Raw genomic sequence first — 13,191 nt, 5'->3', positions numbered from 1 at the left:
TAGGTGTTAAAGTGGGGTATTACTTAAAAATAATAAACATATTTGTCATCATTAAAATGTATAGCTTGAAAAATGTCTGCTGAAAATTTTTAAGAAATATAGAGGTGATTGTAGCCGTATTAGTGCATTTGCGACAGAATCCTCAGCTATAGGTCATCAACCCTTAACTTGCAAGGAAGAGACTGGCTCAATGTTTTTCTTGTTCTTGCTTTGCTGACTGTGACCCGGCATTACACAGCTAGATTGATCCTGCAGTAAACTCTTCTTGGATTCATGAAGGACACAACATAGTTTCATTGAACGCATAGGAACCTCTTCTTAGTTGCATACATTTCCATCCTCTGGCAACTGGGCAATGATCAACAAACAGTCCTCCAGCCAGGGGCAGACTGACCATTTGGAAACTCAGGCACTGCCTGAGGGCCCGGGGTCAGTAAGGGGCCCCATGAGATGCCCCTGGTACCTTTTTCATAGGCTTTTTTGAGTTTGGGCAAGGACACAGGGGCCCCATGATCCCCTATTGCCCGGGGGCCCCAGGAGTTGTCAGTCCGCCCCTGACTCCAGCTATTCTGTTCTGGCTCACTCAGGGCTAGAGAGAGTTCTGGTGTTCCCCAGAGGGGAAAGCCATAGTCAGGTGTACTACATGGTCTCTTCTGGTGAGGCTCGTGGAGTCCCACGAGGGCCTAAATCAGGAATACCTGCCTTCTCTGTCTTCGCTCTACTACTCCACCACCAACAACAACTGACTTTGCCCCACTCTCTTATTTAAATGGTGCCTACTTGTACAGGGGTACCCTTAGTGGCCAAACTAACCCTATCTGGGGAGCTACAGCAGGGTCCTACAAGGGGAAAAACTGTTGCACTGCTTTTAGCTGTCCCTGTCTATTTTCATGTTATTTGCCACCAGTCAGAGCCATCAGTGCTTTTATTGCCATGATATTATAATTATTATTATTATGCAGGATTTATATAGTGTCAGAGGATTGCACAGTGCTGCTGATACTGCCAGCTGCTGCAGACAGAGGTTCAATCAAAAGAATGCTGTTGGGATCCGAATGTATCAATGGATATATATATATACACTCATCGACCTCTTTATTAGGTACACCTGTTCAATTGCTTGGTAACACACATTGCTAATCAGCCAATTACATGGCAGCAACTCAATGCATTTTGGCATATAGATGTGGTGAAGACAGACGCAAATGCCTTGTTGATGTCAGAGGTCAGACGAGAATGGGCAGCTTGGTTTCGGAGACATTCAGATGGTAGGGTCAGAATTTGGCATAATTGACATGAAAGCATGGATCCATCCTGCCCTGTATCAACGGTTCAGGCTAGTGGTGGTGGTGTAATGGTGTGGGGGATGTTTTCTTGGGACTAGCAAGGTATACCTAATAAAGTGGCCGGTGAGTGTGTATGTATGTATATATATATATATATATATATATATAATGTGTGTGTGTATAGTACCCTCCTAGATTAGTGTAGGTTGTTAGGTAAATTTAGTCTAGCTATGTAATCGGCGGAGCAGGGATTGATTGTTCTGGCCGGCTTAGTGTCTCGCATGCTGTTGCTCTGATTGCTTTCCCCCGTATTCTAGAGGATTCTAGAATCATAGTGGGAGGAAGAAGAGAGTGGGATGCCTGAATATTTATGGGAAACCCAGCCAATCCTCGGGAAGGTGTGCCCAGTAGGGAGCTGGAGAGTCCATAAATATCCAGAGGTCTGAGATAGGAGGAGCAGAATTCCTGGGTCAGGTCCTGTTGGACGAGACCCCTGTGCAGGGGCTCTGCCCCTGAGGCAGGATTACTGGAGGTGCCATCTAGAAGACATTGAAGTTCCAGCTGAAGCCTTAGCTGGGAGGCCTATTTGCAAAGCCTAGTCCTGAAGTTGGGTCTGGAGAAGCTCACTGGAGAGAGCCAGGAGGAAGTTAGGGGAGAAGTGACCAGCTGTTCTATGGTGGTGTGAGTCTATGTTTCATTCACTGAGATGAGCCCGGTGGATATTGGAAGGAGGCAGCAGATGTTCCTATGGCATGGTGAGTAGATGACCCCAGTGCTTGAAGTTAGTGACTGTGTGTAGCTTTTGGTCTTTGGGGAAAGTCCTTGTCACCTTTCAGCATTAGAGATTCTGTGAGATGTTTTCTGCAGCTCAGCATAATAGAGAAGAGTCCTCAAAGAATTCAGTTCACCATTTTTGGGGTATTCTATACTCCCTTCACCCCTTCCAGGTTCACCATTACAATAAAACCCTAAAAAGACATCCCTAGACTGTTCATTTGATCCAGTGAAAGAGTGAAGCAAAATGCTATGTGCCTGGCTGTGTGTGCTCTAACCATGGCTGGATCTGGCCTATCTGATCTTGGGGTGCAGTAAAAAAAGTCAGGGGCATAAGGTCAGTAGTGTGACAGGGATGCATGGAACCAATATTCCGTGTTCATTCCACACACTTCTATACCAGTCATAACCTGGAAATATTGTCTGACAGGTAGCGCAGAGGATGTGCAGGAGTGAACTGGGGATGCAGTCATTAGTTTATGGTGGTTAAACAGAACCTGTGCCCCCTTATATCAGGTGTCCCTAACAGAGTCCTTTCTTATATCAGGAGTTGTTCTCAGTTCCTCCTTACATCAAGACTCCTATAAGAGTCCCTCCTTACATCAAGTGTCCTCACCAGAATGCCCCTTTTATCAATTGCCCCCCTCAGAGTGCCCCCTTACATCAATTGCCTCATCAGAGTGCCCCCATACATCAACTGCCTCACCAGAGTGCCCCCTTACATCAATTGCCTCATCAGAATGCCCCCTTACATCAATTGCCTCATCAGCATGCCCCCTTACATCAATTGCCTCATCAGAGTGCCCCCTTGCATCAATTGCCTCATCAGAGTGCCCCCTTACATGAATTGCCTCATCAGAGTGCCCCCTTACATCAGTTGCCTCATCAGAGTGCCCCCTTGCATCAATTGCCTCATCAGAGTGCCCCCTTACATCAATTGCCTCATCAGAGTGCCCCCTTACATCAATTGCCTCATCAGAGTGCCCCCTTACATCAATTGCCTCATCAGAGTGCCCCCTTACATCAATTGAATCATCAGAGTGCCCCCTTACATCAACTGCCTCATCAGAGTTCTCCCTTACATCAATTGTCTCATCAGTGTGCCCCCTTACATCAATTGCCTCATCAGAGTGCCCCCTTACATCAATTGCCTCATCAGAGTGCCCCCTTACATCAGTTGCCTCATCAGAGTGCCCCCTTGCATCAATTGCCTCATCAGAGTGCCCCCTTACATCAATTGCCTCATCAGAGTGCCCCCTTACATCAATTGCCTCATCAGAGTGCCCCCTTACATCAATTGCCTCATCAGAGTGCCCCCTTACATCAATTGAATCATCAGAGTGCCCCCTTACATCAATTGAATCATCAGAGTGCCCCCTTACATCAACTGCCTCATCAGAGTTCTCCCTTACATCAATTGTCTCATCAGTGTGCCCCCTTACATCAGTTGCCTCATCAGAGTGCCCCCTTACATCAATTGCCTCATCAGAGTGCCCCCTTACATCAATTGCCTCATCAGAGAGCCCCCTTACATCAATTGCCTCATCAGAGGGCGCACTTTACATCAACTGTCCCCATCAGGTCTCATGGATTTGTGGATGCACTCTCAGAGGTCTGGGGGGCACAAGTAAAATCTAGGGGGCATATTCCACACAAGCACGACCCTAGATCCGGGCCTGGCTGTAACTGGGAGAAAGAAATCAAGTTCACCAGTGGCTTCTTAGAGGGGTTGCGCTACATGAGGTATGATAGATAGATAGATAGATAGATAGATAGATAGATAGATAGATAGAATACATATAGATAGATAGATAGATAGATAGATAGATAGATAGATAGATAGAATACATATAGATAGATAGATAGATAGATAGATAGATAGATAGATAGATAGAATACATATAGATAGATAGATAGATAGATAGATAGATAGATAGATAGATAGAATACATATAGATAGATAGATAGATAGATAGATAGATAGATAGAATACATATAGATAGATAGATAGATAGATAGATAGAATACAGATAGATAGATAGATAGATAGATAGATAGATAGATAGATAGAATACATATACGTAGATAGATAGATAGATAGATAGATAGATAGATAGATAGAATACATATAGATAGATAGATAGATAGATAGATAGATAGATAGATAGAATACATATAGATAGATAGATAGATAGATAGATAGATAGAATACAGATAGATAGATAGATAGATAGATAGATAGATAAATAGATAGAATACATATAGATAGATAGATAGATAGATAGATAGATAGATAGATAGAATACATATAGATAGATAGATAGATAGATAGATAGATAGATAGATAGAATACATATAGATAGATAGATAGATAGATAGATAGATAGAATACAGATAGATAGATAGATAGATAGATAGATAGATAGATAGAATACATATAGATAGATAGATAGATAGATAGATAGATAGATAGATAGATAGATAGAATACAGATAGATAGATAGATAGATAGATAGATAGATTACATATAGATAGATAACTGACACAAAATCATAAATAAATATAAGTCATCCATTAATAAAATAATGTGTTTATTGCCTTTAGCTTAAATAGCATCATAATAAATAGAAAACATTAATTTAATATGTATATTGTTTAATCCGTATACAAATTACATGCAGTCCTATGCCATATAAAGTCCTCTCTTATTACACAGTATGAATATATACTCAGTATAATTTATTTAGTATATATTATCATGTAAACAAGCAAAAAGTAATATTTGTTCATATTTAAGGCTAATAGGCCTGGGAGTTACATTCGGCTATACCCAGCGCCAAAGTTATTTGTATCAGCTATAGGCCCATGTATAGAGGCTCTACATTTGAGGGGGGGACCTTTCCACTGAGGGGGTCCTTAGATTGTAAGCAAGGCTCCGGAATGATAAATATCATGCCTGCCCATGATGCAGCATTTACAACATCCATGTATTAATAGGCGGCCCTTATTCCATTTATACTATATTGATTATATATGCATTGTACCCCCTCAGCTGTAAAGATTAACCCCTCCCCAAGCTTTGGCACTTAATAAATAAAAGTAAATAAAATTCTCTGCACATTAAAAACTACCATAACAAAGTATATAAAAGAATAAAGCGCTTTTTTGTTCAGTGCAAATATATTTGAATCCTTATCACTTTTTGCATAGTTTCTGATTTTCTGCAATCCTGTACCCATCCTTCAAGTATATTGCTAAATAAAACAGTTTTTTTTTGCAAACACATAAGGGATCTGTTTATAAAGGACATTTCCTATGATCTTCAGCTCTACCTAGTGGCTATAATACACTTTTTTTTTAAATCAAGGTATAAATACCCCATTATGGCCACTAGATACGCATATTAGACACATTATAGGGATGACCTAGCAGTGAAGTTTTTTGCTTTTGTTTTTTTTTTTTTGTACCTATAAAATTTGGTTTGAAAGGGAAGATTGATTTTAATTACCATAATATGAATGAAATAGCTGCAAAATGAAGAATGACTGATAGATGGTAACTTAAGCAGAGGGGCCACCCTTGCTTCTTACATGCCATTGGTTAATGGGTCTATTGCAGATTCGCCCTCCATCTTTTTTCCTTCCCTTTGTTACTTTATATCATTATGGGCAACAGAACTGTAGCAAGGTCACTAAGTTTGTCATATTAAAGGATAATATATCTAACACTGCAAATGTCATTTCATTATTTTATTTTGCCAAAATCTGCTTTAAAAAAAATGTAAAAAAAGTGTTTTTGTAAACGTGGCAGACTTACTATAAGGTTACTAGTAGTATTAAGCCCTAGCCATCTGTTGAGGGTTGACTTGGCACAACCACTTTCACAGAAACGCTTCACAAGATATAGCATACAAAAAAACTTTTTTGAATTGCTTTCTTACTGTGTGTATATATATATGTATATATGTATACAGACTGTGCTGTATATACCACACACAATGACACAAAGGCAGTGTGCTAGGATTAGAGGCAACCAGAGCGATCAACACTCTGTTACTCTTAGTCAATAAGCCAATCAATAATTGAAAAAGGGTATCAGCCCATAGTAACCAGAAATCATATTTCCGTGATATGAAATCCAACTTGTTACTATGGGCATTGCACTAAGCAACTCCTGGATAAGCCTGTACATCACAACTGGCCATCTATGCTCCATACAGACATACAATATATATATATATATATATATATATATATATATATATATAAAATAAATGTTACTCCTGTATGTGAATAGTGAGCAGTATATCCCGCAGGCAGCAGAAGCGATGAGGTCCATTTTCCTGCTTAGTCCATATACCAGAAGACAAAGGAAGTACATTATGTCACAGGCTACTATAGGTGCCTATAAGTGGACCATGTGATATCCTTCTTTGGGGAGAATGAACCGATTTTGTTCTTTGTGTAGATCCACACGGCGGCCAGAATGACCACTATTAGCAGCAGTGCTCCCAGAAGAACAGCAACGATGATGGTGGCACTCCGCCAGTTGTTGTCTTCAGTAGTGGGTTTGGTGATTGTGTTGTTTGTGACTATTGCTGCAAAGAAAAAAAAATGGATTAACGGCTCAGCTATGAGGAGAGATTAGAGGAACTGAATTTATTCCCTCTTGAGAAGAGCAGATTAAGGGGAGATATGATCAACATGTATAATACATAAGTGGGGATATGATCTCCATGTATAATACATAAGGGGGGATATGATCTCCATGTATAATACATAAGGGGGGTATGATCACCATGTATAATACATAAGGGGGGGATATGATCTCCATGTATAATACATAAGTGGGGATATGATCTCCATGTATAATACATAAGGGGGGATATGATCTCCATGTATAATACATAAGGGGGATATGATCACCATGTATAATACATAAGGGGGGGATATGATCTCCATGTATAATACATAAGGGGGGATATGATCTCCATGTATAATACATAAGGGGGGTATGATCACCATGTATAATACATAAGGGGGGATATGATCACCATGTATAATACATAAGGGGGGATATGATCTCCATGTATAATACATAAGGGGGATATGATCTCCATGTATAATACATAAGGGGGATATGATCTCCATGTATAATACATAAGGGGGGATATGATCTCCATGTATAATACATAAGGGGGGATATGATCTCCATGTATATACATAAGGGGGGATATGATCTCCATGTATAACACATAGGGGGGGATATGATCTCCATGTATAATACATAAGGGGGGATATGATCTCCATGTATAATACATAAGGGGGGATATGATCTCCATGTATAATACATAAGGGGGGATATGATCTCCCTGTATAATACATAAGAGGGGATATGATCTCCATGTATAATACATAAGGGGGGGATATGATCTCCATGTATAATACATAAGGGGGGATATGATCTCCATGTATAATACATAGGGGGGGATATGATCTCCATGTATAATACATAAGGGGGATATGATCTCCATGTATGATACATAGGGGGGGATATGATCTCCCTGTATAATACATAAGGGGGGATATGATCTCCATGTATAATACATAAGGGGGGATATGATCTCCATGTATAATACATAAGGGGGATATGATCACCATGTATAATACATAAGGGGGGATATGATCTCCATGTATAATACATAGGGGGGGATATGATCTCCATGTATAATACATAAGGGGGGATATGATCTCCATGTATAATACATAAGGGGGGTATGATCTCCATGTATAATACATAAGGGGGGATATGATCTCCATGTATAATACATAAGGGGGATATGATCTCCATGTATAATACATAAGGGGGGATATGATCTCCATGTATAATACATAAGGGGGGATATGATCACCATGTATAATACATAAGGTGGGATATGATCTCCATGTATAATACATAAGGGGGGATATGATCTCCATGTATAATACATAAGGGGGGGATATGATCTCCATGTATAATACATAAGGTGGGATATGATCTCCATGTATAATACATAAGGGGGGATATGATCACCATGTATAATACATAAGGGAGGATATGATCTCCATGTATAATACATAAGGGGGGATATGATCACCATGTATAATACATAAGGTGGGATATGATCTCCATGTATAATACATAAGGGGGGATATGATCTCCATGTATAATACATAAGGGGGGATATGATCACCATGTATAATACATAAGGGGGGATATGATCTCCATGTATAATACATAAGGGGGGATATGATCACCATGTATAGTACATAAGGGGGATATGATCTCCATGTATAATACATAAGGGGGGATATGATCTCCATGTATAATACATAAGGGGGATATGATCTCCATGTATAATACATAAGGGGGGATATGATCTCCATGTATAATACATAAGGGGGATATGATCTCCATGTATAATACATAAGGGGGGATATGATCTCCATGTATAATACATAAGGGGGGATATGATCTCCATGTATAAATACATCAGTGGTTCACATAGTGTTGAGCTATTCACCTGTAGGTCATCACAGAGGACAAGGGGGCACTCTTTACGTTTGGAAGAAAAATAATTTAATCTCCAAACATGGAAAGGTTTCTTCACAGTAAGAGCTGTGAAAATGTGGAATAGACTCCCTCAAGAGTTGGTTTTGGCCAGCTCAGTGGATTGCTTTAAAAAAAAGCCTGGACTCTTTCTTAGATACACAGAATATAACTGGATACTAACATTTATAGGTAAAGTTGATCCAGGAAATATCCGATTGCCTCTCAGGGGATCGGGAAATAATTTTTTTTCCCTGCAGGAGCAAATTGGATCATGCTTTGCTGGGGTTTGTGCCTCCCTCCGGATCAACTGTGGGTATAGGATTATAACTTTTTTTTTTTTTTTTAATGGTTGAACTGGATGGACATTTGTCTTTTTTCAGCCAGACTAACTATGTAACTATGTCATTAAAGCGGACATTTAAAATCACACTTCTATCAGTTGTGGCAGCTGTACATTTTAGGGTTTCAATAGGCTTCTGTTCACATCAGAACTGCTTTTCCCTCCATACAAGTCAATTAGAATGCATAGGCAGCACAAGGCCTCCTTAGAAAGAGGTCAGATGCAGATCAAATGCACTTGTCAATGAACCTTGAATGATCTCAAAAGAGTCTTTCAAATTCAAGGCACCTAAAAGCTCACTGCATTTGCCCACTGACAAAAACTCAAAACTCATCAACACAGGCCTATACATAGTCGGGCTTGTTTGGTGCAATCAAGTAGTACCTTGTATTAATAGGCTTTAGAGCTCAATTTCCATCATTTTTGTGTTGGATCCCTCCCAAAAGCCAAAAACATGTTGCCAAGCTAAATGGTTTCAGTCTATGTCAGACATTTTCAACCAGGGTTTTGTGGAACCCTTGGGTTCCTCCAGAGTTGGCTAGGGGTTCCTTGAGCTGTGGCTAGCTGATCTCTCATCAGATGGTGCCTGCACAGTTCTATGTGCAACGCCACTTGGCAGAGCCAGCAGCATGACTACAAGGTTGTCAAAGGCCTGCCGTATCCAGCCCACAGGCTGCAGTTTGGAGACCACTGCTCTAGGGTAAAAAGGTCGAGAAAGGCTGGTCTACATTATCCCTGGTGTGTAAAAGACTGTAGGATTGTTGTAGGAATATTAGCCTGAAGTGCCAACCAAAAGTGATATTTTAGTTATAGATAGAATCTGGTTGGCTTTGTAAGCCTCAAGAGTCTTATGCACCATATGGTAAAAAGCTTTTGAACACCTGACCATTACACCTACATAAGCTTGTTGGGCATTCCATTCCAAAACATGGACCTTCCCCGACTTTTATAACTATAACCGTACCGCTCTTCTGGGAAGGCTTTCCATAAGATTTTGAAGTGGATCTGTGGGACTTGGATGAGTGCACCTGCCTCAAAATTGGCATTCGAATCCATCCCAAAGGTGTTCAGGTCAAGGCTCCATGGAGGCCACTCGAGTTCCTTTACACCTAACTCATCAAATCATGTCTTTATTAAGCAGGCTTTAAAATAAAGGGGCATAGTCATATGAACAGAAAAGGACCTCCTCCAAATTGCTACTGCAATTGTCTAACATGTCTTTGTATGCTATAGTATTAACAGGTACCCTCACTGGAAACATTTGACCTCAATAATTTGGAGGGGAATCCTCATACTTCTGGCCATATTGTGTATGTTTTGTGGATTGCTGATACGTTCTCTGCACACCCAAGATTTCCATTCCTCCTGCTACAGCAGGTATGTTACCATACCTCAAGTTTCAATCATCACAATATTAAAATAATTAAAAGTTCATCAGGAATAGTGGGAGTCCCTTTTACCAGCCATAGTAGATGTAAAGATGAGGAAACCTAAGCACTGAAATGTTACCACCAATAGAGATAAGAACCAAAATCCACCAAACACTTATCTGGCTCCTCTAGGTTGATGCCTGATGAAAAAAGTGTTGGTGCAATACATAAAGGTGAAATAAATGAATACTTACGCTGCATGACATTGAGTGAGAAGGAATTTGAAATTGAATTCATGCCACTCCTCAGAGTCGTCTGGAAAGTGTCGAGACTAATGGAGTCAGATGAGTTTATTAATGATGTGAAGTGGGCGACCACGCTTCCCTTCCTGAAGCCAACCACAATGATCTGGAAGTTGGTGACATTCAGAGTGTTTTTCATGTAATTGGTGAGCTGAAAATAGGAAGAAATGAGGCAATTAATAAAAAGTAAAAATCAAGGTCAACTAATTGAGAGGCCAACTCCAAACTAATCATTTTATTTTTGGGCAAGGTATGGAAGGGTTTGAACCTCTATCAGTTCATATTGTTGTCTGTGGTCCTTTTAGGGAGATTCTCTTCATTTCCTGTTCATTTGACAGTCAGATAGAAAATGTAGATGGGGAAAGTTTCGCAATGGGAATTCAGACAGCAACAAAATAAAATTTTATAAAGTGGGTTATGGTTAGAACCTTGGTCAGGTTTCTATAACCTTTCATGTCTCCTTTCTTACTTCCTTCTGACTCCTGTCACCTGGACAGGTAATGTTTTTAGTCATCTGTCTAAAGGTATAATAGGGGCTGCCATTGCTGACTTTTGAGAATGCTAGTTTCCTGGCTGTTTTGTTTGAAGTTTTCAATGTTGTCTGAGCTGCTAACATGGAACAAGTTTACAAATATGTAGCTTGGAAATAGTTGCATCATGTGAGAGTGCTGGAATTTGACTTGCAATCCGCAATACAGAAGAGCTGGGGCAGGGAAAAGTAGCACAAGGAGGAGAGAGCAGAGTGACAGAGTGATGACCTCATGTCACTGTCAAGTCACAGGCTTGGGGGGGAACAGATGCATAGGCAAAGTATGCATGACAAGCATAGAAAAATAAATTATAGTCAAAGAACATACATTTCAATAACTTGTTGTTGCTGGCCTTATGTATATATTTGGCACAATGGTGGTGGGCACTTTTCTGTGCTGGGAGCCACTTGCTCAGTGTCCCCAACATTGTGGCTTAGCTGTCACCAACACCTCCCAGTCACGGTTTTAAATCAGGAGGTGCAGGATGGGCTGCCAATCATGTGACCGCTGTCATAGCCAATCACATGGTCAAGAGCTCTCTACCAGACTTTGACAGAAAGAACCCCTTAAAGGGCTGCTGGGAGCTGGTGGAAAGAGTTACAGAAGAATTTGTAACAATCCAGATCAGATTTTGACCCACAATAACCTAAATGCTTTCTTGTGAGTTTGGTAAAGTAATTACTGAAGACCACATATAATGCAAGATATCCAGTGGCTAAGACCTTGCCCTAGGAGAGTGGTCTCCAAACTGTGGCCCTTTGCTTGCCTTTATCTGGCCCTTGAGGCATTATTCCTGTCACTAACACCAACAAAGTGGCATAACGCTTGCCACTGACACCAACAATGGGGAATAATTCCTGCCACTGACACCAACAATGGGACACTATTCTCCAACTGACACCAATTTTTCCTCCCTTTAATATCAAAGATAAGGCATTGTTTACTCGCATTGGGCACAGTCCTCCCTAAAGTACGAAGGATGGTAAACTGGCCCTTTCTTTAGAACGTTTGGAGACCCTTGTGCTACAGTATAGAGGAGTGTTCCTTGAAGACTATACAATTTACAGTTGCTGAAACAGTAACAGAAACTCTAAATGTGTGCTGAAGGACTACTTACATTGACAGTGAAAAGCAGAGTGAGGTTATTGTAAGCTTGGCTGGAGGCATTATATAGATCTGTCTTGAATTCCATATCCTTCATCTCTACGCTGGAGGGAAAAGCTTGGTTACCTATGGAGAAAAAGAACAATATCTTTCTTTAATACCAATTACAAGTTCGTTTATGTATTGTTAACAGGGCAGCCGATCTGAATATATCTCAAGTTCATGAAAAACAAAGTCCAGATTGTCTGCCTGTGGAAAACAGAAGAAAGAAACCTTCTGAACAGGGTCCTTTGCCTTTAGCATGGAGGTCTCACCACCTCCATTTTTTTTACCAAAAACATGTAGCAGAATACATTTTGGCCTAAATTTATAACCAACTTTGAGTTTACTATATATTTTTTATAGCTGAATGTAAAAAATATTGTTTTTCTTCAAAATGTTTGGCCTTTTTTTGTTTATAGCGTGAAAAATAAAAAGCGCACAGGTGATCAAATTACACCGAAAGAAAGCTCTATTTGTGTGAAAAAAAGGACGTGAATTTAGTTTGGGTGCAGCATTGCATGACCGCGCAATTGTCAGTTGAATTAGTGCAGCGCCGAGTAGGAAAAAGAGGCCTGGTCATTAAGGGGGGTAAACCCTCTGGAGGTCAAGTGGTTAAAAATAACAAATACATTTTTGAATTTTTAATCAATTTGAAAATAATGAATCTAAATATATGAAACAAATTCTAACGAATCATTCTAACATAACGAATATGACAATCCAAATTATTAACTCATCGAACAAATTTGAAACTCAACAATCTCTAGTGAAGGGAAATCTTTTCAAGGTGACATTCATGACCAAAAAAAAAAAAACCTGACGGGGTTTTCAACCCGGCATACAACTGCAAGA

General features: G+C 40.0%; 1 protein-coding gene across 1 annotated transcript in view; it reads right to left on the bottom strand.

The window, feature by feature from the left end:
* Nucleotides 1–6,320: 6,320 nt before the first annotated feature.
* Nucleotides 6,321–13,191, bottom strand: part of LOC149450431 (uncharacterized) — a 53,062-nt gene continuing 46,191 nt past the window's right edge. The window contains exons 13-15 of the mRNA XM_089691946.1: nt 12,311–12,423; nt 10,616–10,814; nt 6,321–6,657 (exon numbers count right to left, since the gene is read on the bottom strand). Of these exons, the coding sequence (XP_089548072.1) occupies nt 6,455–6,657; nt 10,616–10,814; nt 12,311–12,423 (515 nt within the window). The 3' untranslated portion in view covers nt 6,321–6,454. The remainder of the gene's footprint in view (nt 6,658–10,615; nt 10,815–12,310; nt 12,424–13,191) is intronic.

This window comes from Staurois parvus, unplaced genomic scaffold (assembly GCF_062004578.1).
Source record: "Staurois parvus isolate SC_StPar_1 unplaced genomic scaffold, SC_StPar_1.0 ptg000574l, whole genome shotgun sequence".
In the NCBI taxonomy this organism is placed as follows: Eukaryota; Metazoa; Chordata; class Amphibia; order Anura; family Ranidae; genus Staurois; species Staurois parvus.
The sequence above is the reverse complement of the archived record's forward strand: the minus strand, read 5'-3'. Positions and strand labels throughout refer to the sequence as shown.